This window comes from Phascolarctos cinereus, unplaced genomic scaffold (assembly GCF_003287225.1).
Source record: "Phascolarctos cinereus isolate Bilbo 61053 unplaced genomic scaffold, phaCin_HiC Scaffold_1;HRSCAF=81, whole genome shotgun sequence".
NCBI lineage: Eukaryota > Metazoa > Chordata > Mammalia > Diprotodontia > Phascolarctidae > Phascolarctos > Phascolarctos cinereus.
This window is the reverse complement of record NW_027555514.1, coordinates 204,707,215-204,734,776: the sequence shown is the minus strand read 5'-3', so window position 1 is coordinate 204,734,776 and position 27,562 is coordinate 204,707,215. Positions and strand designations below refer to the sequence as shown.

Sequence of the window (27,562 nt, the reverse complement as noted above, 5' to 3'; positions counted from 1 at the left end):
TTCACTCCGCCATCTTGGCTCCGCCTCTATCAACACTTCTTAGAAGTTTTTCACAGAAGGTCTCTTAGATGAAGGTGTCATTTCACAAGTATATAAAGAAGTTTGTCAAATTTGTGAGAATACGAGTCATTCCCCATTAATAAATGGTCAAAGGTTATGAACATTTTGTATATGTATGCATACATTTATATAGATGTATATATTTGTGTTTTATAGTAGCCTTCTTTAGGGCAGGGTGGTAAGGGAGGGAGAAAACAATAAAAAGTACATATGAGAAAGCAAAAGAAAATTTAGAAGGAAGCACAGAAAAGCTGGGTAGCTTTGAAAACAATGTGTAGTATTTATTACATAGTTTTTTTAAAAAATAAACAGTCTGAAATAGACATGTTAAAAAAGCAAAAGGAAATGAGACCTTTTTCAGAGAAATTATAAAAAAAGAAATTTCCCCCTAGTTTCTTGCTTTCCTTCTGATCTTGGCTGCATTGGTTTAGTTTGTGTAAAACCTTTTTAATTTGATCAAACTTATCAATTTTATTTCCCATTATCCTTCCTCTCTCATGTTTGGTCATAAATTCTTCCCTTATCCATATATCAGACAGAAAAAATTCTCCCCTAATTTGTTTATGATATCACTTTATGTCTAAATCATGTATCCATTTTAACCTTAGCTTGGTATGTGGTGGGACTTGTTGATCTGTGTGTAGTTATGTCAAACTTCTTTCCAGTTTTCCCAGCATTTTTGGTCAAATGATGAATTCTTGCTCTCCCCAAAGCTCAGATGTTTGGATTTATCAAACAATACATTACTATGGTCATTTACTACTCTGTATTGTGTAAATAATCTGTTCCACTGATCTGCTCCAATACCTGATTGTTTTGATAATTACCACTTTGAAATATAGTTTGAAATCTGGTATGCCAGGCTGCCTTAATTCACATTTTTTAAATTGATTCTCTTGATATTATTTTTCTTCTTCTAGATGAACTTTCTTCTTTTTTACTAGCTCCATAAAATAATTCTTTGGTACTTTGATTGGCATGGTACTGAATAAGTACATTAATTTAGGTAGAATTGTCATTTTTGTTATCGGCTCAGCCTATCATGGAGCACCAGATATTTCTCCAATTGTTTAGATTTATCTCTATTTGTGTGAAAAGCGTTCTGTAATTGTTTGTCTTGGCAGGTAGACTCCAAAGTATTTTATATTGTCTGCAGTTATTTTCAGTGGAATTTCTCTTTCTATCTTTTCCTGCTCGATTTTGTTGGTAAAATAAAGAAATGCTGATGATTTATTTAAGTTTATTTTTTTTGTCCTGAGCCTTTGTTAAAATTATTATTTGAACTAGTATGTTAATTGATTCTCTAGGTGTGTTACATTGAAGATCTGGAATGTATATTCTCTAGTATTGTTTAAGGATACCATCTTGTAATCTTCAAAGAGTAATAGTTTTGTTTCCTTGTTGCCTATTCATCCTTCAGTTTCTTTCTCTTGTTTTATTGCTATAGCTAACATTTGTAGTACAAAATGGAATGCTAGTGATTATAATGGACATCCTTGCTTCCCAGATCCCTGATCTTATTGAGAAGGATAATGTTTGCTGTTGGTTTTAGATAGATTTGTTGTTATTTGTTTTTCAGTTTTATCTGACTCTTTGTGACCATTCTTGGTCTTCGTAAAGATACTGGAGTGGTTTGCCATTTCCTTCTCTAGCTCATTTTATAAATGAGGAAACTGAGGCAGAGGGTTAAATGACTTGCCCAGGGCCACACTGCTGGGGAGTTTCTGAGGCCAGATTTGAACTCAGGTCTGCCTCATTCCAGGCCTGGCACTCTATCTACTGTGACACCTACCTGCCACTTTTAGATAAATGCTACTTATCATTTTAAGGAAAGCCCCATTTATCTTATGCTTTATATAGTTTTTAGTAGAATTGAGTGTTGTATTTTGCCAAAAGCTTTTTTAGCATCTGTTGAGATACTCATATGATTTTTGTTGTTTTTGTTATTGATATGGTCAGTTATGCTGATAGTTTTCCTGATATTGAACCAACCTTGCATTTCTGGTATAAATCCCACTTAGTTATGATGTATGAGCTTTGTGCTATATTGCTTTAATCTCTCTTTTTTTGGGGGATTTTACTTAAAATTTTTGGATCTGTAGGGTGGAGACAAGATAATGGAGAAAGGGTAGGAACTCATCTGAGTTCTCCCCAAACCTCCTCTGAATAACTTTCAATAATGCCTCAAAATAAATTCTGGAGTGGCAGAACCCACAAAAGGACAGAGTGAAAAAATTTTCCAACCTAAAACAACTTAGAAGCTTGGCAGGAAAGGTCTGTTGCACCTAGGTGAGAGTGGAGCACAGTCCAGTGCAGGCCTTGTCCCAGCAGACCAGCAGTAGGCCTTAGGGGTGATTGAATCAATGGCACTAGTAGCAGTTGCGAGATTTCTCAGCCCACAGATGGTAAGGGGATCAGAGAACTGGTGAGAAAGAGAGTACAGATGTCCTTTTGCTTGCATGGGGGGAAGGACTCTATTGCATTGCCCATAGTTGTGTTTGGATTGCAATCCTGGGCCTCAGTCCTAGGGAGAGGAACAGCACTAGCACACCAGAGCTTGTGCCTGCAGGGGAGCTAGGATGCTGGTCACTGTTCCAGGGTGGAAAAGAATGTGGTCCCTCACAGACCAGAGCACAAGCCAGGAAGGTAGTAAACACACCTTTTCCCTATTATTATACCACCTTAGAAGAACTGAAAACTTATAAGTCCCCAGAGTTAATTTTATTCTCGTGGAGTTATAATAAGTAATAAAGATTTAGTATGACTCACATATATAAATTTAAACTTGTCTCATGTAAAAATTAATTATTAGAAATCATTTCTACCTATTGTACCTAAAGTTGCAACTTCTCCGTAAGCCAAATTAATTGTTTAGGAACTGTAAAACACAAACAAGTTCTTTTCTCAGGGCAGATGACCTTGCCCACACAGATGGTTTTTAGGAGCCTTGGCAAGTTTACAAAGTAAAAGGAATTGCCTTGTGTCCCTCCTTTTCACTCATAAGTAATTAACAATTCTAGGTTTTAACATTAAAACAGTAACTTCAAATAGCTTAATTAACAATCTAGTAATTTTCGTAAGAGATAGTCAGATTATTTTAGCTATAATTTAAATGGTTTTACACAATTTTCCCACTGTCCTTCAGTTTCTTTTAGTTCTAATTGACAGTTATAAAACATTATAAGACAAGAGTAGCAGGGTTTGATAAAATAATTTAAATGGTTTAGTCTAGCTACAGCCCTGGCTGGAAAAGGTTTCAGATTACACAGGACACTCACTCATACCCACAGAGATGAACACAGAATAGATAACATGATAATGACAGGGAACATTCAAAAGCTCAGAGGAGTTTGCTAGAAATTCTTTGCACAAATCAAATAATATTTATTTTTATTTTTTCTTTTCATGGTTTTCCAGATGTTATGGAAACCAGGCAAAATTATCCGTAAGGTCTTGGTTTCTATAATAGGCAAAGCAATCTGTAGTTTTATAGGGACCTCTTGTCCTGCTGCTTGAGCCTGTCTTACAGCTTTGGTCACAATGTCTTCCTCTTCCCAACAAAGATTTAACCGGGAGGAATACTCGGGAGGAGCTGTAGGGCATGGAGAGTGTGGGGTGGTCCTTGAAACTTTAGCTACCTCATCACTTACTTCATTCTTAACTTATGTTTTCGTTAACATTTCCAAATAATATTCTTTGTCTCTCTGTTCTGCCGATGACCTCTGCCCCATATTAGCTAACTATCTTATAGGATACTGTTAAGCCCGTGCGGTTCACTTTCACTTTGTCCACCTGTGTGGTTTACTTTCACTTTAAATTGGAGACGCCAAAAAGCGGCAGTCTTGTTTTTTTTTAATCCCTGCTTAACCTGGTGATTTGAACAGAAAATTATCACCCTACCTTGTTAGCCATCTTCTCTCGATGACCAGAGCTCCTCTTCTAGGGCTGTCAGCCAAACAGCCCACCTTGTCCAGGGCCACTCTGCCGGGGGAAGTCTTCCTTTCAGGTCCCCGTTCGGGTGCCACTTGCCATTAGCGCCTGCGTGGCCATGGTTTGATGCCGACTGAGTGTGAAGAGAAAGAAACACATGGGGCAGGTGGAAGATGTAAAGAACAAGCTTTATTTATTGATCTGAGGGCTCAGGCTTACATAGTACTGGATCAAGCAATGGTAACATTTCTTCCTATGAGAAGCACAAACCGCAGTATGGGATTTCCTATCTCCTAGTACCCTATCTGTTACTTTCTTTTTGGCATCCTGTTTTGTACCCTATCCATTTCCTTCCATCTGCATCCTTGAGGGTCAGCCTATTCTCAGAAGACCGAAAGGGGAAATGGTGAGCTGACATCCTGAGTTTACACAGCTATCAGGCTTAGTACAATCTACAGGTAAGACCTGAGACGGCCTAAGCCCTCCAACTACCAGAGCTGGCCCTCAACAATATGATAAAACATAATTTTAAAAAAGTAAACAAAAAATAGAAGAAAATGTGAAATTTCTCATTGGAAAAACAGCTGACTTAGGAAATAGATCCAGGAGAGATAATATAAGAATTATTTAATGACCTGAAAGCCATGATAAAGAAAATAAGCCTGGATAACATCTTTCAAGAAAGTATGAAAGAAAATTGTTCTGATATATTAGAACCAGAGGGCAAAATAGAAACTGAAAGAATCCACCAATCACCACCTGAAAGAGATCCTAAAATGAAAACTCCAGGGAACATCATAGCCAAATTCTAGAGCTCACAGATCAAGGAAAAAGTCTTGCATACAACCAAAAAGAAACAATTCAAATGTTAGAGAACTATAGTTAGGATTGCATGGGATTTGGCGGCTTTCACATTGAAGAACCAAAGCATTTGGAATATGATATAATGGAAGGCAAAGGAGTTAGGATTACAACCACAATCACCTACCCAACAAAATTGGATATAATCTTTTATTAAATGACTGTAAAACAAAATAGAGGACTTTCAAGCATTCCTAATTAAAAGACCAAAGCTGAATAAAAAATTTGATCTCCAAATATAAGACCCAAGGGAAACATAAAAAGGTAAAAAAGAAGAAACAGGAAAGGAAAAACATAAATTCAATAAAGTTAATCTGTTTATTATTCCATATGGTAAGAACATTATTATGATAAGACCAATTAGAAGGAGTATAGGCAGAGGGAGTAGATGTACAGTGACTTTGATGGGATGATACCCAAAAAAACAAAATCAAGAGGTGAGAAAGAAAATTGTACTGGAAGAAAAATAATGGGGGAGGCTGAATGAGATAAATTATTCCACATAAAAGTGGCATGAAAGAGCTGTTATGATAGAAGGGTAAATGGAGGTGGGGTTGACAGGCAAAGCTTAAACCTTACTCATCAAAATTGGCTCAAACATACGCACTCAGTTGAATACAGAAATCTATCTTACCATATAAGGAAGTAAAAAAGGACAGGAATAATAGAAGGGGGAAAGGGGAAACTGATAAAAGGGAGGGTAGATTAGGAAAAGTGGTGATCGGAAGTAAAATACTTGTGAGGAGGAAAAGGATGAGGGTAAAAGAGAGAGGGGGATAAAGAAGGGGAAAATAGCATGGAGGGAAAAAAAGTTATAACTATAAATGTGAATGGGGTGAACTCACCCATAAAATAGCAGATACTAGAATGGATTAAAAACAAGAATCTTACAGTATGTTGTTTACAGGAAACACATTTGAAACAGCAAGACACATACAGGGTAAAGGGAGAAGGCTGGAGCAGAATTTTTCATGCTTCACCTGAAGCAAAGAAAGCAGGAGTTACAATCAAGATTTCAGACAAAGCAAAATCAAAAATAGATCTAATTAAAAGAGATAAAGAAGGAAACTATCTTGCTGAAAGGTACCATAGACCTCAGACCAAACATTTGACACTTACTAGCTGTGTGACCTTGGGCAAGTCACTTAACCCCAATTGCCTTAAAAAAGAGAGAGAGAGAGAGAGAAGAGAGAGAGAGAGAGAGATTACAGTAATATATCACAAGGATCATACACTGTCACCTCATGGGATTTATAAAAGAATGCAGGGCTGGTTCAATATTAGGAAAACTATTCAGCATAATTGACCCTATCAATAACAAAACTAGCACAAATCATGATTATCTCACTAGATGCAGAAAAAGCCTTTGACAAAATACAACACTCATTCCTATTAAAAACAGTAAAAAATGTAGGAATAGATGGAGTTTACCTTAAAATGATAAGTAATATTTATCTAAAACCATCAGTATGCATTATATGTAATGGGGATAAGCTAGAAGCCTTCTCAGTACAGACAGGGGTGAATCAAGGATGCCCATAGTCATCTCTTTATTTAATATTGTGCTAAAACTGTTAGCTATAGCAATAAGAGAAGAAAAAGAAATGAAAAGAATTAGAATAGGCAATCACAAAACAACACCATCATTCTTTACAGATGATATGATGTTAGAAAATCCTAGAGAATTAACTAAAAAAGCTATTTGAAATTGTTAACCTTGGCAAAATTGCAGGATATAAGATAAACCCACGTAAATCATCGACATTTCTATAAATTACCAACAAAGTCCAACAACAAAAGATAAAGAAATTCCATTTAAAATGACTGTAGGCAATACAAAATACTTGGAGGTCTAACTGCCAAGACAAACCCAGGAACTCTGTGAACACAACTACAAAACACTATTCACACAAATAAAGCTAGATCTAAACAATTGGAAAAATATCAATTCCTCATGTGTGTAGCTTTAGCTGATATAATAAAAATGACAATTCTGTCCAAATTAATTTACTTATTTGGTGCCATACCATTCAAACTACCAAAAAAACTTATTTTATAGAGCTAGAAAAAAATAACAACAGAATTTATCTGGAAGAACAAAAGGTCAAGAATATCAAGGGAATTTATGGGGGGAAAAAAGGCAAAAGAAGGTGGCCAAGCCATACCAAATTTAAAACTATATTGTAAAAGCAGCAATCATCAAAACTATTTGGTACTTGCTGAGAAATAGAGTGGTAGGTAGATCAGTGGAATAGTTTAGGTACACAAGATAACAGGAGTAAATGAGACTGTGGTAATCTACTGTTTGATCAACCCAAAAACTCTAGCTTCTGGGATAAAAATTCACTATTTGACAAAAACTACTGGGAAAAGTGGAAAATAATGTGGCAGGAACTAGGCATAGACCAACATCTCATGCTGTATACAAAGATAAGGTGAAAATGGGTGCATGCTTTATAGACATAGAGGGTGATACCATAAGCAAATTAGGAGAACAAGGAATTGTTTAATAGTGAAGGGAAAAATTTATGAAATGAGATAGAGAACATTATGAAATGCAAAATGGATAATTTTGATTACATTAAATTAAAAATGTTTTGCACAAACAAAACCAATGCAACCAAGATTAGAAGGAAAGTAGAAGTCTGGGAAACAAGTTTTTCAGCTGGTGTTTCTCATGAACTCCTCATTTCTCAAATCTATAGAGAACTAAGCCAAATTCATAAGAATAAAAAATCCTCCAGTTGAAATTGTTCAAGGGATATGAGCAGGCAGTTTTCTGATAAAGAAATTAAAGCTATCTATAGTCATATGAAAAATGCTGTAAATCACTCTTGATTAAAGAAATGCCAATGAAAACAACTCTGAGGTACCACCTCACACCTAACAGATTGGCTAACGTGACAAAAAAGGAAAATTACAAATGTTAAAGGGGATATAGGGAAACTGGGACACTAATCCACTGTTGGTTGAGTTGTGAACTGATCCAATCATTTTGGAGAGCAATTTAGGACTATGCCCAAAGAGCTATAAAACTGTACATACCCTTTGATCCAGCAATACCAGTGCTAGGTCTTTATCCCAAAGAAATTCCAAAAAATGGGGAAGTGATCTATTGTGCAAAATTATTTATAGGAGCTCTTTTTTATGGTGGTAAAGAATTGGAAATTGAGGGGATGTCTATCAATTGGGGAATGCCTAAAGAAGCTGTGGTTTATGATTGTAATGGAATGTTATTGTGCTATAAGAAATGGCAAGCAGGATGATTTCAGAAAAACCTCAAAAGAGTTACATGAACTGATGCATAATGAAGTGAACAGAACTAGGAGAACATTGTACACAGTAACAGTAATATTGTTCAAAGGACTAATGATGAAGCCTACTTTCCGTCTCCCCAGAAAGAACTGATATTGTTTGAATACAGACTGAAGCATTCTATTTTTCACTTTCTTTTTTTCATCTTTTTAACTTGAGTCTTTTTGTACAAAATGACTCATATGGAAATGTTTTACTAATTGTACATGTATAACTTATATCTGATTGCTTGCCATCTCAAGAAGGGAGAAAGGAAGAAAGGATAAAATTTTGAATTCAAAACTTTAAATAAAAATGTTGCAGTGTGGAGTTGTTTTCTATATCTGTGGGTGCATCTGTGCATTGATTTCTCTGAGAACCTGTATTGTGTCGCTGTGTGTATGTGTGTGTGTGTGAGAGAGATAAAGAGAGACAGACAGACAGACAGAAAAAGACAGATAAGAGAGAATTTGTTGCTGTTATAAGTGATACTTTTTCTTTTAATATGCGTTCCTTTGTGTGATTTTGGCTTTGATGGTCCTAGAAATCTTCATTTTGGGGTTTCTTTTAGGAAATGATGATGGATTCTACTTCCAATTTGTTCTCTGATTGTAGGAGACCTAGGCAGTTTTCTTTTATGATTTCTTGGAATATAATGGCTGGACTCATTTGAAGTCATGACTTTCTCATAGTTCAATGATAGGTCAATTTGTTTTGATAAAAGATATCTTATGCTTTTTTCTTGTTTTTAAAGTGTTTTACTTTGTTTTAATATTTCTCATCTCATGAGTCATTAATTTCTATTTGGTCCATTCTAATTTTCTGAAAGTTTGTTGCTTAGGCAAAGTTTTTAAACTCTTGTTCCAAACTTTGTCCAGTTTTTTGTTCCATAGTTCTCATTACTATTCCAATGGTTTCTCTTTTTTTGCTCTTCTTTCATTTATAATAATCATTTTTAGCTTTAAAAAAAATCTTCATTTTTTTTCCCCAGGAATTCTGGTTGGAACTTGCATCCAATCTTTGTTTTTCTTTGAGTCTTTACTTGTAGATGTTCTGTAGTCATTCTCTTCTGAGTTGTATTTGTGTCACCAAATGAGCTGGAGAAGGAAATGGCATTGCCTTTGCTAAGAAAACCTCAAATGAGATCAGAAAAACTCAGACATGACTGAACCTTGTGAACACCACCACCACCGTAATCACTTTTTGTGTTGGAATTCTTTTTTGTTTGTTTGTTTGCTTGCTTGCTTATTTTTCCAGCCTTTCTTCCTGACTTTTGACTTTCTATTAAGGCTAGGGTCAGGGTCAGAGTAAGAGCCACACAGCCCCTGCTTGCTTTGGAACTTGCTCCATTCTCAGTACACAATCAAGGGCCTGTGAGCATTTCTAAAATGTAATACTACATCAGAGTATGGTAAGATGATCATTTTATTTCCTGTCAAACCAATATTTCTGTTAATTTATCCTAAGAATACATTCATTTTTTTGGCTACCACATCATAGTTCTGATACATAGTGTATAAAAATCCTACAAAATTTTCATGTAAACTACTTTGTATCTTACCTCTTCTTAAGCTGTTGATTTTTTTAACCCAATTGGAGTGCTTTGTATTTATTTGTATTTAATTTTATTGTACTAGCTTTTGAGGCAACTAGGTGGTGCAGTGATTAGAGGAAGAGCTAATTTCAATTTCTGGGCAAGTCACTTTAACCTCTCTCTGCCTCGATTTTCTCAACTATAAAATTGGGATATTAATAGCATCTACCTCACAGGGTTGTTTGAAGATCAAATGAAATATTTGTAAAGTACTTTTCACAGTGCCTGGCACATAGTAGACTCTTAGTAAATGCTTATTTCCTTTTCTTTTTCCCATTTAGCCCACTCTTCTAGGTTATCATGACAATTTACAGATTCGTTAAGTGAATTAATGATTTCATGCAAGATTTAAAAAGAAAAACCCTCAAAAGACAAGTCCAATAACAAAGAATTGTATGTAATTTTGCTAAATATCTCCCCAGAAGCCAGTATTGATGCATTAACACCTATATTCTTTTGGTGTCCTTGCTCATAGATCACAAATCCACCTAAATGTAACATCATCCAATTCACATCTCTTTACCTTGTCTCCTGGGAAATCATGAGAGATATTGTCAAATACCTTGCTGAATTCCAGATATACTATGGGTTCAGCATTTCCTTTATCTATAAACAATCCCTCTCCCCAGTACACTTATATATCTTGGATACTGTGATGGATTATGATTATCAGTGTCAGTTATCTTTCACCTGTGCAAATTGAATCCCTTCCATGCCACCCTAGCTTTGTATCATTCTGGCTTATTAAATTAATATTTCTAAAAATTATACTGATTCATAACACTATTTGTCACTACCACCCTCTTTTCTGATACTCCACCACCAGTACTCTAGTTGAAGTATTCTAAGGATCTTTTTGTATTTTCATCCAATTAATTGGTCACTGTGGACAAAAAACTTAGTTGCTTGCTGTCCAACCTTCCTGTGAGGAACCTCACCTCTCTATACTTAGTTATATCCTCAGAGAGTAGGAAAAAAAATCTGTCACTATTCCATCTTATAGAACCTACAAGAATTTATACTGCATTAATGTAACCTTCATGAATTTCAAGTTCCCTCCTCAGTGTAATGAGGTATCAAGATTAGGACTTTTGGACATAGTCATGTATATTTGAGAATTTATATACATATGTCTGTATAGAATTTTAGCACAATCTTTCTTTGAAGTAGGAATTTCCTGTAAAATGTCTGGGTGGATTAGGTGAATATTTAATGAAGTAAACATGAAAGAGTTGTATGAGCACCTCACTAAATGAGAAACAGACACTTGATATTTACATGTGTTTTGTAGTTTAAGTTTCAACTTTTTAATAGTGTCATGGAAGCTAAAAAAAGTAACATGTAGTGTTTGTTGGAGTAGTTGAGCCAGGCACTGTTACCACAGAAAGTTGGATAGGAAGAACTAACTTTCCATCAAAACTGCATACATCATTCTTAGACTGTTTTCTCTGATTTGGGAGATAGTCTCTACCACCTTAAATCAAGATATTTTTAATGGCTTTACATTGTTGTTTCCTTGGTATTTTTTAAGGCAGCTAGGTGGTGTATGAGTGGATAGAGCACTGGACCTGGAGTCAGTAATGATTCCAGTTCAAATCCAACCTCAGATACATAATGGTTGCGTGAGTCTAGGCAAGTCATTTAAAACTGTTTGCCTCCATTTCATCATCTGTAAAATAAGGATTATAAATAGCACCTGTCTCCCAAGATTGTTGTGATGATCCAATGAAATAGTGTTTTGTATGTGAAGTATTTTACAATTGTGGTTGTTATATATAAATGTTGAAGTGAGGGAATTTATTTTTAAACCTATGCCTGTTTCTTATTATAAGATTGACAACTGTAGTTTTAATCATTTTTAGATTTGGCTGTTAGATTTTTTCCAGTAGATCAGAAGGGCTGCTGCTTTTCCTCATAGTTTGAAACTCAGGGAGGCAGCAATGTGTTATGTATTTCCAGTCCATGGAAAGCAGTATGGTATAATACAAAGACTACTTAACTTGGGTGTCAAAAGACTTGAAGTGGACTCTACAGCTTAAGTACAGTCCTCTAACAGCCGAGGACCGACCACTTATGTTTCCTGACCTTCAGGTCATAGATAAAATACATAAATACTTGTTCTGCCTCCGAAGAACTGAGGTCTTTGTTAAGAATCAGATTATTTACATTTCAGATGTTACAACCTGCCAGGACTTAAAATAGACTTCAGTAACTCAGGGTCCTCTCTGTGCAAGAGTAAAGTATACTTAAGTCCTTTTGGACATATAATAACACTATATATAGCTGAGGAGGTAAGTCAGTCAGTAAACTTTTCTTAAGAGACTGTGATGTGCCAGGCAGTGTGTTAAACTCTGGGGATACAAAAAAAAAAGCTCCCAGGCTAATGAAAGAGAAAACATGCAGACAATTATGTACAAACAAGCTATGTATGGGACAAATTGGAAGTAATCAACAGAAGGAAAGCTCTAGAATAAAGGGAGACCAAGAAAGGTTTTAGCTGTGATATGAAGGAACCGAGAGAAATCAGAAGGCAGAGATGAGCAGGAAGAGCATTCTAGTCATGGCGGACAGCTAGTAAAAATGCCCAGTAGTCAGTCAGGCCCCATGTTACCATTAGGAGTTGGGTAGGAAGTATCAGCTTCCTGTCAGTACTGAAAAGGTGCCCTAATCATATGCTGAATTGCTCTAAAAATACTAAAATACTGTGCAAATGTAAAGTATTGTTATAATAGCAATCATTACAGAATATAGCCCACCCTAAATGCAGAACACAGAGGTATCTTCCCCCAAACCTTAAGTGTTCTTAGAACATGGACCAGAGGAACCTTGGCATAACAGATAAAAGAGAAGTTAGTTTGGTTTGATTTTCCAGGAACCACCTAAGAGCTTGTATAGACCTAAAGAGTAACCTCTGAGGCAGTTAAGTGGCAGACCTGGTTCTCTGAATGTAGTTTTGAGATAAACCTACAGCCTTCTAGGATGAGCTAAGAGCTCCTTAGGGTGTGGTAATGAGTAGAAATGATGAAGAACTGTGGCCAGGCTAGTTTATTCCTGTTGATATTTATACAGGCACACTTTTGTTGGAGTACATGCCTATAAGAAGCCAATGTCTATCTGCATGAAATTTTCTCTCTTTGCTATTGATTGAAGGGGCAAAAAGGAAGTCCCTGTTTAAATAAATCACATTTATTCATGTAGACCCAAATTTATACAAGTGTAAACACAAGAGTAATTCTCCTTTCTCTACTGCTCACAAACATAGCTGTTGCTTAGTACCATTGCCACTCCCACCCCCAAGCCATGGTTCTTTTTTTCCCCTTTCTCTTATTTCTAAAATTAGCCCTAAGCAGTGGCAAGATAGATCTTGTCTTATTTATGTCACTAAATCCCTGGGTCCCTCTTCACTCACTCACTCACTCACTCACTCACTCACTCTCTTACACCCTTTATCCCTTTGTTTTCACAAAACTACTCCCCCCAGTCCCCATTCTTCTCAGGTCCCCATACCAATTCCTCATCTCTTGATTTCCTTTAAACTTCTTCTAATCTTACCCCTCCTAAAGCTCTATTCTAGGTCACCTAAGCCACCACTAGTTTAAATTGTGACATTTAAAAATTTGAGAGACACAATTTCTTTGTAATTAATCATTTTATTAATCATGCTAGCATATAATTAATAAAAGGGGTCAGTAGCACTCTGGTATGCCAAAGACCCCTATGGAACCCACTCAATGCTCATATGCCCTTGGAAGAGTGCGTGTTCCTAAGGGTGGCAATGACTCTGATTGGTTAACAATGAATATTATAAGAAGGAGAGGTGGACCTATTCTAATGAGGGACTGTGGGATGTAACTTTGATCAGGTCGTTTACTTCCAAATCACCCCCAGCCTTGGGCAATCTAATCAAAGAATTTATCCCCACCCAAACCTGAGTAGAATGCAATGGGCTTCCCCACCTGGGTGGGGTCTGAACAGGTTTGAGGAGAAAGTTAATTCAGGGTCCTTATCAGCCATGTCTTTCAAATGCGTCTTGGCCTAGTAAAGAATAAGATTTCAGGAAGAGATAAATGCTGTGTTTCCCCAATATTAACAATTAGGTACTTAATCATCTCAGAATTTGGGACCTTTGTTTACTGCCAGGTGTGAAAAATATTTTATTGACATAGTAAGGTTGACATTTACATAGTACTGTAGAATTGTGAATTCACCTTCCCATAGAGACACTGTAGTACAGTATTACATTCAAGGATATTATGGGTTAAATAGGTTTTGTGGCCTGGCCTGGGAAGCTTAACCATCATATATAATGTTCTTTCAGGTGGGAGAATGGGTTCTGAGCTCCAAAGTACCTCAAAAAGAAACTTCTGGGACATTATATCTGAGAATTGGCAATTGACTGCTCTGTATCTTTTCTAATTACTTATATACTTAAACATTGTATATTTTTTTCTCATCTACATTTCACTTCACTAGAAAATTTTGCTAATTAAAATAGGAATTTACTACTCAAAGAAATGGTTCATAGTTTGAGAATTACTCTGGACTGGGAAATTTAAGTGTATAAGTATGGCATAAAGCTTTAGTACTATCAGTTTTCTCTGATTAATGCTTCTGAGATTGGAAAGAACAAAAAAAGGTTCTCATGAAGCAAGGTTGCATAAATATCCATTTCTAACTAAAACAAGCATTCCTTTATGCTAGAATTTTTCCATTCCCAAGTTTACATGCTTCCCCTGTATTCTGTCTTTTAGCACCTCATCCAATTCTACTGATTTGAAGAAAGAACCTTCTGTTAGTCAAACTGTTTCTAGAGCTGAAGGAAGACATGGATTAACAACAGTCCTTCAGCCAAAACTCCTATCTCAATATCCAATACGGAAACAGGAAACCAATACAGACCAAACTCAGGATGTACAGAAACACACAGCCAATGGTGTGATTGGAGCACAAAAACAGATGGAATGTGAAGACAATAAATTCCTCGATGTTAGCTCTGATGCTAACATCCAAACTTTGGAATCTGCCATCTATAATAGTTTATCAAATGGAGAAAAGGACAGATTAGCTACCAGTTCCTCTGTACCCATGACAAATATCTGCAGAGGAAATACTGTAAATAGTCATTGCAGGACTTCAAGTAGGAACCCCTTGCTTTTGTTGGAAGAAGAACACATTGAAATGAAAGCCACTCTGGAAGAGAAGAAAGATGACGAAAGCCCACTTGAACTTGAGAAGCAGAATCAATCCATAGAAACCAAGGTAATTAGCATTATAGACATGGGGAATATCCTACTAAAGAATCTTTTCAACATTCCTTTTAAAAAGTTTTATTTCAGTGTATCCTATAGAATTATCGTTAGCATATTCACTAATGAATATTGATCAAAGTCAAACTGCCAGTGGATGCCTAACATATGTAAAGAGAGGTTACAATTCTCTGCTTATGAAGTTGACCCTGATAGTATATGCTTTGATTCCAAGGGCCAGAACATTGAGATAGGCTGTGCTGCCTGAAGGCTGTACATAATAGACAAGAAGAAAATGTGACTGTATGGCCTAGGTTGATAGTGTTGATTTTCACTGTCTGTGCAATAAGGTGGTAAACACTTGGGATTTATATGGTTTCTTCCCTCAAAGGATTTATAATCTATTGTGGGGAGATAGCATTCATGAAAAAAATCAAATATCACTTGCAAAGTTATGTTACCAAAAAAATTTAATTATGGAAATGTTGCAGTGTAAGAGGTTGAGAGGTGTGACCCCTCAAAGACCGAAGTACCGGACTGGTCGTCTGGAATGAATTCACAGACTCAAGCATTCTTTAAGCCAAGGTGGCAAAGTTTATTGTTATGCTTTTCAGCGGGCAAGGATTCTTAAAGGATCCTTCGAGAGACTGAGAATGCAGCTAGGGTTTATATGGAAAAGAGCATGGGAAAGAAATGCCAGTGACACTGATGAGGTAATCCAAAGGTGCAGGTATCTTTGGGGGCTGTGGATGGGAAAGTACAGGGAGTATACCGGACAGGGAGGGAGATGACAGAGTCTGGCAGGAGGAAGAGTCCTTGGGCTGGCCAAGGACAAAACTCCTTGGGCTGGGCAAGGCACCCCTCTCCCTCTGTTTTGATGAGAGAATGCTCTACAACAAGGGAAAGCTTTCTCACAAGACAGGAACTTGCTAAGGAATCGGTAGGCTTCCAGAGACATGATCTGAGGGCTGGGGCCTGAGCAGCCCAGCTCTGTGTAGCTGTACCAGGGAGAGATATAAGGGTCATGCTGAGGCCCATGCATTAATAACTGCTAGGCACAGTGTCCTTGGGCTGGGGAATGGTTGTCAGAGACAGTGTTTCTGAGACTAGGGAGAAATTGGGGTACAAGTACAAGCACAAGCACCCAAGCACCCCATCAGAAACATTTAAGGGACCCAATAGACAAACTGTGGCTCCTATCAGGCCTGTAACATCTTTGTCTTAATGTTCTAATCAATATTAGAGTGTACTCATGTCCACTTCCAGTGCCTCCTTCTACCATCAAAGTAATACATATGGTTTCTTGAGGATTGGGCTAGAAGAATAGAAGGTGTATTAAAACTCAGAGTTTGTGTACAAACTGAAAGGGCTTTGTATGTAGACTTTGTAATGAATTATATACTTCTGCCATCTGAGGAACAGGATAGCTAAGTTCAGGAAAAGTTATTACTCTATTGGCCACAGGATTTTTGTGCATAGTAATTAAAACTCAGTCTACTAAGACATAGAAGGATTTCGATAAAGGCATATCTTGGAGAAATTGCAGGTTCAGTTCCAGACCACTGCAATAAAGCAAATATCGTAATAAAGTGAGTCACATAAATTTTTTGGTTTCCCAGTGTCCATAAAAGTTATATTTACACTATATTGTAGTCTATTAAATGTTCAGTAGTATTGTGTCTAAAAAATGTACATATCTTAATGGAAAATACTTTATTGCTAAAAAAATACTAGCCATCATCTGAGCCTTCAGTGAGTCATAATCTTTTTGCTATTGGAGGGTCTTGCCTTGATGTTGATGGCTGCTGACTAATCAAGGTGGTGGTTGCTGAAGGTTGTGATGGCTATGGCAATTTCTTAAAATAAGACAACAGTGAAGTTTGCTGCATTTATTATCTCTTCCTTTCACCTGAACACTTAAGAGGCCATTGTATGGTTATTAACTGGCTTAATTTCAGTATTGTTTTGTCTCAGGGAATAGAGAGGCCCAAGGACAGTGAGAGAAAAGGGAGAATGGCCGATGGGTAGAACGGTCAGAACACACACTACATATACAGTTAAGTAGTTAAGAGTGTCCCAAAACAATTACAATAGTAATATCAAAGAGCAGTGATTACAGACTACCATATGGATCTAATAATAATGAAAACATTTGAAGTATTGTGAGAATTATCAAAATGTGACACGAAAACATGAAGTGAGCATATGCTGTTGGAAAAATGGCACTGATTGACTTGCTCAGTACAAGGATTTGCCATAAACCTTCAATTTGAAAATAAAACACAACAATATAGTATCTGTGAAGTGCAATAAAGCAAAGGGCAACAAAATGAGGTATGCCTGTATTTGTCAATGAAAATACTTATACTGATGAAATCACAAATCCTTGAAATACTCTCATGGATATGTGTCCAGCCTTTCAATGTATAAAAAAAATCTCAGGACTATAAGGAACCTAAGGGGCAATGTGATATAGTGGAAATAGTGCTGTATTTGGAGTCAGAGGAACTGAGATCTAATCCAGGCTCTGCTTTTAACTACCTGCATCATCTTGTACAAGTCATTTAATGTTGCTGGGACCAGGTCTCTTCAACTATGAAGCGAGGGGGTTAGATTAGAATTTCAGTTATGAATATAGGAAATAAGTATTATTCTGAGAAAGGCTTCACCATACTGTCAGAAGGATCCAGGACACAAAATAGTTTAAGCACCCCTTTCTGGACTAAACAGCTAATAAAAGTCCAGCTCTATATGATTCTATGACTTTAGAGGTGATCTAGTTGATATCTTTACAAATGAAAGAACAGCCCTTGAGGATAGAACTTTAGATAGTAAAGAGAAAACTAGAAACATAGTCACCTAAATTCAGTATTATTTCTTTTATACCACACTGCCCAGGATCAAATAGCTATGCAGTAACTTAAATGCATTTTAGCTTTAGGTGCCAAATTTCTTAATGGCATGTAAGCTCAAAATTTTAAGTTGGATTGTAAGAAGTTGTAAAACCTCACCAAGCTCTATGCAGAACAAGGATCTGATAGGTTAGCACTTGTTGCCTAGAAATTACTTTTAAGTCTTACAATTCTTGATAGTTTTGTCTCTTTTCAGATGTTGTGTTGGATCAATTTCTAAAAATATATATTTGAATATTTCACAAATATTTATTGAACACCTACTGCAGGGCACCCCAGGAATTACAAAAGTTTTCTGCTCTCAATGAGCGTTAAAATGTATTATGATGGGTAAGACAGATGCCTTAGGAGAGATAGAAACAAAGTACAATTGGAATCCAGACAAGAGAGAGATATCATTTGGCTGAGATCAGAAAAGCTTTCATGAAGATGATTTTTGAGATTGGTCTTAAAGGATATATAGGATTTTGACAGGTAGAAAAGGGAAAAAAAAAAGAAAAAATTAAAAAAAGAAAAGGAAGTAACCCACTTTGACTAGGACATAAGATTCTTATAATAATAATTTAAATAGTATTTAAAAGTTTGCAAAGTACTTTTTCTCACAACTGCGTAAGGAATAAGTATAACTATTATTCCTGTGGTTCAGAGAAATTAAGCAGCTTGCCTAAGGCCCCATAAATAAGTGACAGAACAAGGACTGGAACCCAGGCTTTTCTTATTTCAGCTCTAGTGCTCTTATTTCTACTCCATGCCACTATTTTCCTTCTAAAGGATTATATTATTTAGAGCTGGAAAGGCCCAGGAAAATGCCACTTGCTCAAGATCACATAGATCATAAGTAGAAGAGACAAAATTTGAACCTCATTTCCATAACTATATATCTAGTAGCTTTTCATTATAGCACTTCAGGTGGAAAATAGAGGTTGGGGCTGGATTGTGCAGAGCTTTGAATTAAAAACTGAGGATTTTGAATTTTGTATTTTGCTTATGTAATTGTATTATTTTATGGTGTAGTAGCTGTCTTCCAAATGTCAAAATATCACAATATTGGCTTATCTTGATGAAGCTGACTTACTTTATATGTGTCTGGAATAGAATTGTGAGATTTTGGGAACCTTTGACAGTTTCCTAAGTTGTCTGATGATTTTGGAAATAAAGACAGAGACCCCTCATCCGCTTTAGTACCAGAGCCAAATTGTGTCAGGACACAATCAGATGTTTATAAACATCTTTATATTACCCTTCAATGTACCAGCAGATATAAGTGAAACCTGTATAGCACTGTAAAGTTTCTGGAGCACTTGATGCATGTTATCTTAATTTGATCTTCACTACAACCCTATGAGGAAGCACTAAAGCTATTATTATTACCCCTTCCTTTTTAAAAAAACTGGGCCTATGATTTTATCCTTAGCTACTAAGGAAATGTCCTTTACTAATTCATTTTGGCACCTGCTCAGTAACTTAAGTCTGGGACAATAACAGCCTGGAACCCTGAGAGATTAAGTGACTTGCTCAAGGTCACATAGTCATTTTACTTCAGGCTGGACTAGAACCCAGGACTTCTTGACCCTGAGATCCACCAAACCATACTGCCTCTGTATTTTGCAGGTGGGGTTCCAAAGATTAAGAGACTTTCTGCATGTTGCATAGCTATTAAGTATTAGAAATATAATTGAAACATAAGTCTTCTTCACTCCAAGTCCAGCATGATGTATGATGCCATGATTTCTTATGAGAGGAAATCAGTAACTCTGCCTATTAGGTTTACCCACTTGGCTATAGCTCCTAAATAGCAGCTCAGTAAATTGCTACGATGATGCCATTGGTCATGTACAGAATCCAGAGCAACTGAGAAATCACAGAGAATTGCTTATACAGTTTACTTCTTTCTCCTCTTCCTTCTCATCCATGTCGTCGTCATCTTCTTCAAATCCTTTTTGTTTCTTTATGGCTTTCGGAAAAACAATGTCCTAAATAACCCATATTAATTCATTTAACCATATTAACCCAAATTAACCCATGTTATTGGAAAACTGTTCATTTGGTCTGTGGGAAATATTTGTACTTTTTGGATGGATGGTGCACTATAATTGCAGTGTTGCTTGGTATAATTTATTGAAGGACTATAAAAACAAGAGCATAATCTCTTTTGTCTAGGATCTTACTCATTAAAGATAATCCTCCATTGTATGAGAGTTAGGAATGAGTAAGTGAATATCATGAAGAAGATTTTGCTGTTTTGTAACTGTCATATAATTCTAAGTTACACATCTTTTTTTAAATTTAATTTTCATTGAGTAAAAACCTACCTTCTCCACCTCTCTACAAATTGAAAAAGAAAGAAAAATAAAATTCTGGAGATAAATACCTACAATCAAGCAAAACACATTCCTAAACTAGCCACATCCAAAAATATGTATCTCAGTCTGCACTTGGAGTCCTATCTCTTTGTCAGGAGATGGATTGCATGAGTCCTTGAATCATGGTTAGGCATTAAATTGATCACAGTTCTTAAGCATTTCAAAATTCTTGTCTTTATAAGTATATTGTTATTTAATAAAATTGTTCTCCTGATTCTGGTCACTTCACTCTGAATATTCATATAAGCATTTCCAGGTTTCTCTGAAACCATTTTCTTCATCATTTTTTATAACAAAATAGTTATTTCATCACATTCATATATTTATTCAACATTACCTAGTGGAACAGAGCACCTCCTTAATTTCCAATTGTTTGCCAACACAAAAAGACTGGCTATACGTATTTTTTAACACGTGAGTTCTTTTTCTCTTTGATCTTTTTGGAGTATAGGCCTAGTAAACAATCTGATTTTTAAACTTGTTTTGGTGTTGTACTGAGTGAAGCTTGCACAGAAATACAAAGGGACTAGACAGAAGAGTAATAGTATAAGTCCAACTTATTTTAGACAGCAATATTGAAATGATTAATCAACGTGTAAAGCTCAAGATAGGTTATATTCTTGACAAAGTCAAAAGCAAACAAAAGACAAAATAGACTACCAATTTGCATTTTTCTTCTGGTTCTTGATGTTCTTTGGTATTAACTTTTATTCTGATTTATGCAAGAAAACCTAAATGGGTAAAGTTTTACATAAGGAAATGTGTGGGTGAAAGTGAATCACCCTTGTTAAAAGGAAAAGCATTAAAGAAGAGGACCTAGCAAAGTAAATTTTACATTTTGATCTAGCAATGAATTTTAGTTCATTTTCTACTTAGATTGTTGCTAAACTGGGAGGAAGTGCCTGGATTAGGATTTGTCCCTTCATTTGCTCTGTTAATAGAGTGTTAAAAGAAAATATTATTAAGACCATAAGCCCCTTACATATTAAAGGACTATTATTAGGATCATATTAAGTGGGATTATAATGATGGTTGCTTTATAATTTAGGAGTTTATAATTATCAAGATAACTTTGATTACTTAGTAATTTTTTTTTACTTTTGTAAAGTCTTGATGTTTTATAGTTTTATTTCTGTTTGTTTGCAAGAAATATAGTTAATTTTATATATTAAAGAAACCAAATGTGGAAGAAAAATGTTATGTACTTTTTCCTTTTAGGGCACTGGGATTAAGTAGGTATTAGAGAACAAATAGTATATGTAAGAATGTAGACATGAGTTTCTACAGAATAGCTATTGATTGAGAAGATAATATAACTGCTTTATGAGCAAACATAAGCTTTTCACTTTAAAAAGCATGAAAAATAAGGAGTAATACACAGTGGTCACACCTTTAAAAAGATTTCCTAGGTTCTGAAATGCAGCAGTAGCTATTTATTATATATATAGACATATACACATACATGACTTAACATACTATATAGCTCACATTTATGTATTTCAATACTTTAGTGAAAACCATGACCCTCTACCAGTACAGATCATAACAAATCCACATCTCAGTCTCTCAATTCCTGTTCATATCTTTCTTTCATGTTAATAGAAATTCTTTCAGTGTGTCTTGGATATCAGTACAACACTTGAGCTAGTGTTACCTCTCATCCTCATTTTGTGGCCAACACTCCTCTTCCACTCATGTGTCCTTGCAAGTTTTTTTCCCAACACTTCTCATCTATCATAAGTAATGTGCTATAACCTATTGACATCCACTATACATGCAATTTTGTTTCTTTTGAGATTAGGGTGTTCCATGGCATATGTGGTTCAGTAGCATCACAAAGAGAGCATTGGGCTTTTGCAGCAGCAGCAGTTTTGAATGATTGAAATTGTCATGCAGTTTCCAAAAGGCAGTACATTTGGAAGAACTATATAGTACTTTACAACTCATAAAGTGCTTTCCTTATAACAACCCAGTAAGGTAGGTAGTACCTTAATAATCCAATTCTATAATTAGTTAACTGATGTATCATGAAATCAGGACTGTAGAGTTGTAGTAGGTTACAATGGAAAAATCCTTGAATAAGTCAGCTAACTCCATACTGCATATGAGAAAATGGAAGTTAAAAGAAGTAAATTGGAGGCAGTGGATAGAGCACCAGCCCTAAAGTCAAGAGGACCTGAGGTCAAATCTGGTCTCAGACCAAACCCTTATGTGACCCTGGGCAAGTCACTTAACCCCAATTGCCTTTTAAAAAAAAAAGTAAATTGACATTACCATAATCAAACTGGTAATAAATTGGCAAAACCAAAATTTAAACCAGGTCTCCTAACTCCAACTCCAATAATCTCTCTAATATAGGTTTCTCCTGTGCTATAGGTTCCATTATCTCTCATAGTTCCCTTAGTCTGTAGCCAGGCTATTAAAATTATTTTAGAAAAATGAAAAAAAAGAAATACATCCTACTGGACTTCTGAGACAGAAATGTTGGAAGATACTGGATAAGCACCTCTTATAAATACAGTCAGCATTCATAATATTCATAATAAAAAAAGAATAAGGGCCCTGGTAATCCAAAATTGCATATTATCTTTCCCAGACAATAAAGATAAGCTCACATTTAAGGTTTGCAAAGAGCTTTATGAGTTACCTCATTTGATCATCACAACAATGCTACTTAGGTAGGAGCTAGATTCTCTGAAGACAGAGAAGCTAGCTAGCTTTCAAATAATGATATAGTAGAACCACAAAAGCTATCACCTAAGTTATCACCAGTAAGCATCAGAGCAATAAAAGAAAAATAGTAGTAGTAGTCACTAATTCCTTGACCAGGGATACTGAGGTCAAGCTGGTAATGCTGGAGAGGTCTCATCTTCTCAGGGCAGCATATTTTCAGGAAAATAGTGTGGACTAGTCTTTCTTACAAACTTTCTGTCTGCCTTTCTCCAAGTAAGCAGATCTTTCTTTTCAATGAAAAACAAATAATATCCGTACCTTTCATATCTTGTTTAGAGCATGATTGTCACTACTTATTTCTCTTCAATTTAATGCCAATTTCTTATTAAACATAAAGTTTAATAGTAGTGAGTTTCAGTACTGGTGATGCTATAACAGCAAGTAAAATCTTTCCTCTCTGCCCTTCTTTACCCATGTCATGAATGATTAGTGATTTTTTTTTAAAAAAGTGAGTAATGAAATGCCATGGAATTCTGTGATTTTTGTAATAAGTATGTATTTATGATATTGTACCATGAAACAATGTCTAAATATGGAAAGTAAGGTTCAGTCTTATTCTGAATGTAGACATTTGGACAAATTTCCAGAGGACTGGAGACTCCAAATATTATTTCTTTATGTCATTCTGAAACGATGACATTTGAATATATCACTCCTCACCTTCTTCTAGCTCCCTTGTTTCCAAATGCGCTAGGATTTCTCTTGTTCCTTTAAGATGGTGTCTTCCGATTTCCCTTTTTTCTAATGCAATGAGAAGAAATGAGGTGAGCCATGAATGAATGAGCACTTATTACAATGTATTTTTATTATTACTATTATTACATGCTTAACCTATTTCCTTAAAAAAATTAACAATCATGGCCAACCAATGTTTTTGCAAAAAAAAAGAAAAAGCTTATACATGTATAGTGCTTTATACCTTTTCAAAATACTTCTGCATACATCATCCTATTTTTAAGTTGAGAATTAAGGTCTTTCCCATCTAAAAATAAACAATGTTTTTAAAGATTTACCTTGAGAATAAGTCAACCTCAGTCCAAGTTATACTTCTAACAATATAGGCAACTTTGTAATCCAGGAGTTTAATTAACTGAGTCAGGGGAGGTCCATGAGCTTTAAAAAATTTGATAAATATATTTCACATAATTAATTTCCTTTGAATTCTTATATATTTTATTGTATATATTTAGAAATGGTATTCTTAGAAGGGGTACATAGTGCCAGAGGAGTTCATGACACACAAAAAGGTTAAGAACCTCCTGCCTAAGACTACAAATTATGTTATGGGCATACAAAGTTTTTATACAGATTGTTCACTACGTAAATAAAATCACAAGTTTAGACAAAAAAAGTCCATAGCATACTTCCCTTAAGAGCCACTGCTTCTCATTGGGAGTGGGTAGGAGCAACATCTACATGTATGGCCATGAAGGCAGCTAAAGCAGGCACTGTGGAGCACTTTACAGCATGGCCAGGCATTGATGATGCCAAGGTCATTGCCAGTCATCTTGATTTTTGTGCTGTCAATGGACTTTGATGGCTCTGGAAGAGAGAGTGAGGCTGATGACTTTGTCCAGCATTGCCTTACGTGATTCACAAACAAGTCAAGACATCACCTGTAATGTCATTGGTCCTCTTAAAAAACAAAGGACAAACAACAAGGATAACACATATAGAATTTTGGAGAAACACTGAAGCAGTGTGGGAACAGTAGATTGACATGCCATTTCCAGGAACGGTATCAGAGTTGATTTGGTCATAGTTCTAAAACTGTCTTAAGTTGCTTCTTTCTGGAGAGAGTTGAGATAAAGGGAGATGGATGGGAAGAGCCCATTTTGAAATGTAGTTTGCAGGAAACGTGGGTTGGACATCCTAGACCAGAAATATTTATATTCACTTTATTCATGTCTGGGTGGTTATAATATTTAAAAAATATTAATGATTTAAAAAGTGGCACCCCCTCCAAAATAATTCGTAGCTAAATTCATCAAAGAAAGATTGACAACAATATAAGAAGAAATAGACAAAAATATATTAATAGGGAAAGAGGAAACATAATTGTGAGAGAATCAAGAAAAGGACGATCAGCAGTATCAAAGTAAAGGTCAACAAGAATGAAGATTGAAAAAAGGCCACTGGATATGGCAATTAAGAGATTGTTGGACAGAGCAATTTCAGTGGAGTGATGAAGTCAGTAGCTTGATTGTAGGGCATTAGGAAGTAAGTGAGAGGAGAGGAAGTGGAAGCATCTGTATTTTAGCCAAAAATGGCAGAAGACATATAGAACAATAGGTAGCAGGAATGGAAGAATGAAGTGAGGTTTTTTGTTTTTTTGTTTTTAGGATGGGGGATATGTGAATATGTTTATAGGCAGTAGGGAAGGAGCCAGTTGACAGGAAGAGTCTGAAGATAAGTGAAAGAGTTGGGATAATAGAGGGGACAATATTTTGGAGGAGATGGGATCATTTGTACAGGTAGTGAGGGGGTTTGCCTTGATAAGGAGTAGGGTTACCTTTTAATCAGAGACAGGTGTGAAGGAGGACAATAGTGGCATAAGGCATATGAGTGATATGAGATGGAGAAGATAGAGCTCATGACAAATGGCCTCAATATTTCAGTAAACTATGAGGCAAAGTTCTCAAGATGGTAGAAAGAAAGGAAGCCATAGGAGATCTGAAAAAATTTAGAACTGTTATAGAAAGTAGCATAGTGAGTTAATAAGGGACATGTAGAAGGTGTAGCATCAGTGAGGGCCCATTTGAGGTTTTGTGATATAAATTTGTAGCGGACCCGTTCACAGTGGTTGCATGATTTTCTCTACCTTTATTTAGCTGCACATGTGGACCAATCCATGGCTGAGGTTTTGTAGCACTCCATTGGCAAAATGACAAGAACTCAAAAGAAGAGGACAGTGTAGAGTTAAATTGGTTCACCAATGGGTCAATATGGGGAGAAGAGAGAATGGCAAGTACAAGCATGATAGTCTGGGAGGAGAAATAAGGGGTTGAAGGATTAGAGGTCATGGTGTAGAGGATTAAGTAGGGTTTGGTAAGGCAAAAACACAGCAAGATGTGGAAAGCTGGTAGATTGTGGTCATATAAGGGGATTTTAGAATTCTTGAACATGGAAGTGGTACATTTTTGGGTGATGACAAGATCAAGGGAATCTTTATGTGTGGCTGAGGTGAGGTGGAAGGAATATGAAGTAAGTAGTCTGAGGAACTGAGTGGTTAGGATGTTTAAGGGAGAGTCCCCTTTATGAGAGGAGTTGAGGAAGAGAGAAAAATTGTGAGCCAGATGTTGAACTCATTTACTTTTGTACAAAGTATATGGTCAAAAAAACTGTAAGTATACACATTGTAGTTTTTATCTATGTTTTGTAGACAAGCAAACTGAAGCTGTGAGAGTTAAGTATGTAATAACAGTAATAATAAACCAGTTTCATCCTTAGTTATTAGTAATAAACATCTACAGAACATTTAAAACAATTTACAGTAAAAAGAAAAATAATCAAATAACTTGAGAATTAACTTACCTAAAAATACATGTGACATGTATATAAGACAACAATCAAATAAATTATAATTCCTGAAATAAAAGGAAACCTAAAAAACAGAACAACTATTCATTATTCATGGATGGAATAGCATAGCAAAAATGACAAACTTCTAAAATTAATTCACATGTTTACCAGAAAACCAGTTAAAATCTCAAGGCATTTCTATAAAAATTGGATAATATAATAATTAATTTTACATGAAAAAATGAATGGGCAAAAATATCAAGGATTATTATTTGGCAGGAGCCTGTAGGATGGGAAAGTTGAACATGGTCTTCTTTCCCAGTCTTTAAAATGTTACAAATCAACATCAAAACTATCAGGTACTAGGGAATCAAAAGGTCTAAGAAACAGACATATCTGTCAGCAAACAAAATGCCTAAAAAAATTTGTATTTGATAAACCTATAGAAAATTAAGACTGGAGAAATTATTCATTCTTTTTTATTTAATTTTTTTAATTTAAGATAAATGATAAAACTTAAATACATAATAAGAAAAGGAAAAGAAACATTGCAAACTTAAATGTTAGAATTAAATATAAAATAAAGTAAGAAAAGACCAGAAAATGTCATGTGCACAGTGGAACGTGGGAGAGGATTCAAAATAAAAAACAATAACTTTTCATTTCAAGAAAGCCTATATATTAAATACTGTGCATTATTTTGAGGGCTGTTGATCTTTTCTTTGCTTCGTTGTAGGCTTTCTTTTGTTCTCTGCTGTACACTTTTTACTTTGTTCTTTTTCCCCCTTCCTCCCCACTACCTGCCACCCCAAGGCTACAACCAAGTGTGAATATATTTATATATAAGTATTGATATATACATGTACATATACATACATACATATATACATGCATATGTAAACATATGTTTTCCCTAAGAGAGTCTACTCCTAATCTTTGTGTGTGTGCATATCTCCTTTTTCCTATCTCTCCTAAGTCCTCTACTTTACTTCTACCTACTAACATACCTCCTGTTGTTTAACCTATCCCCACTCCAGCAATCCCTCT

The 27,562-nt window shown here is 35.6% G+C and overlaps 1 protein-coding gene across 1 annotated transcript in view; it reads left to right on the top strand.

Moving 5' to 3' along the window:
* The window catches only part of FGD4 (FYVE, RhoGEF and PH domain containing 4), a 244,567-nt gene that overhangs the window by 152,254 nt on the left and 64,751 nt on the right, over window positions 1-27,562 (top strand). The window contains 1 exon segment of the mRNA XM_078156609.1: window positions 14,491-14,998. Within this exon segment, the coding sequence (XP_078012735.1) occupies window positions 14,491-14,998 (508 nt within the window).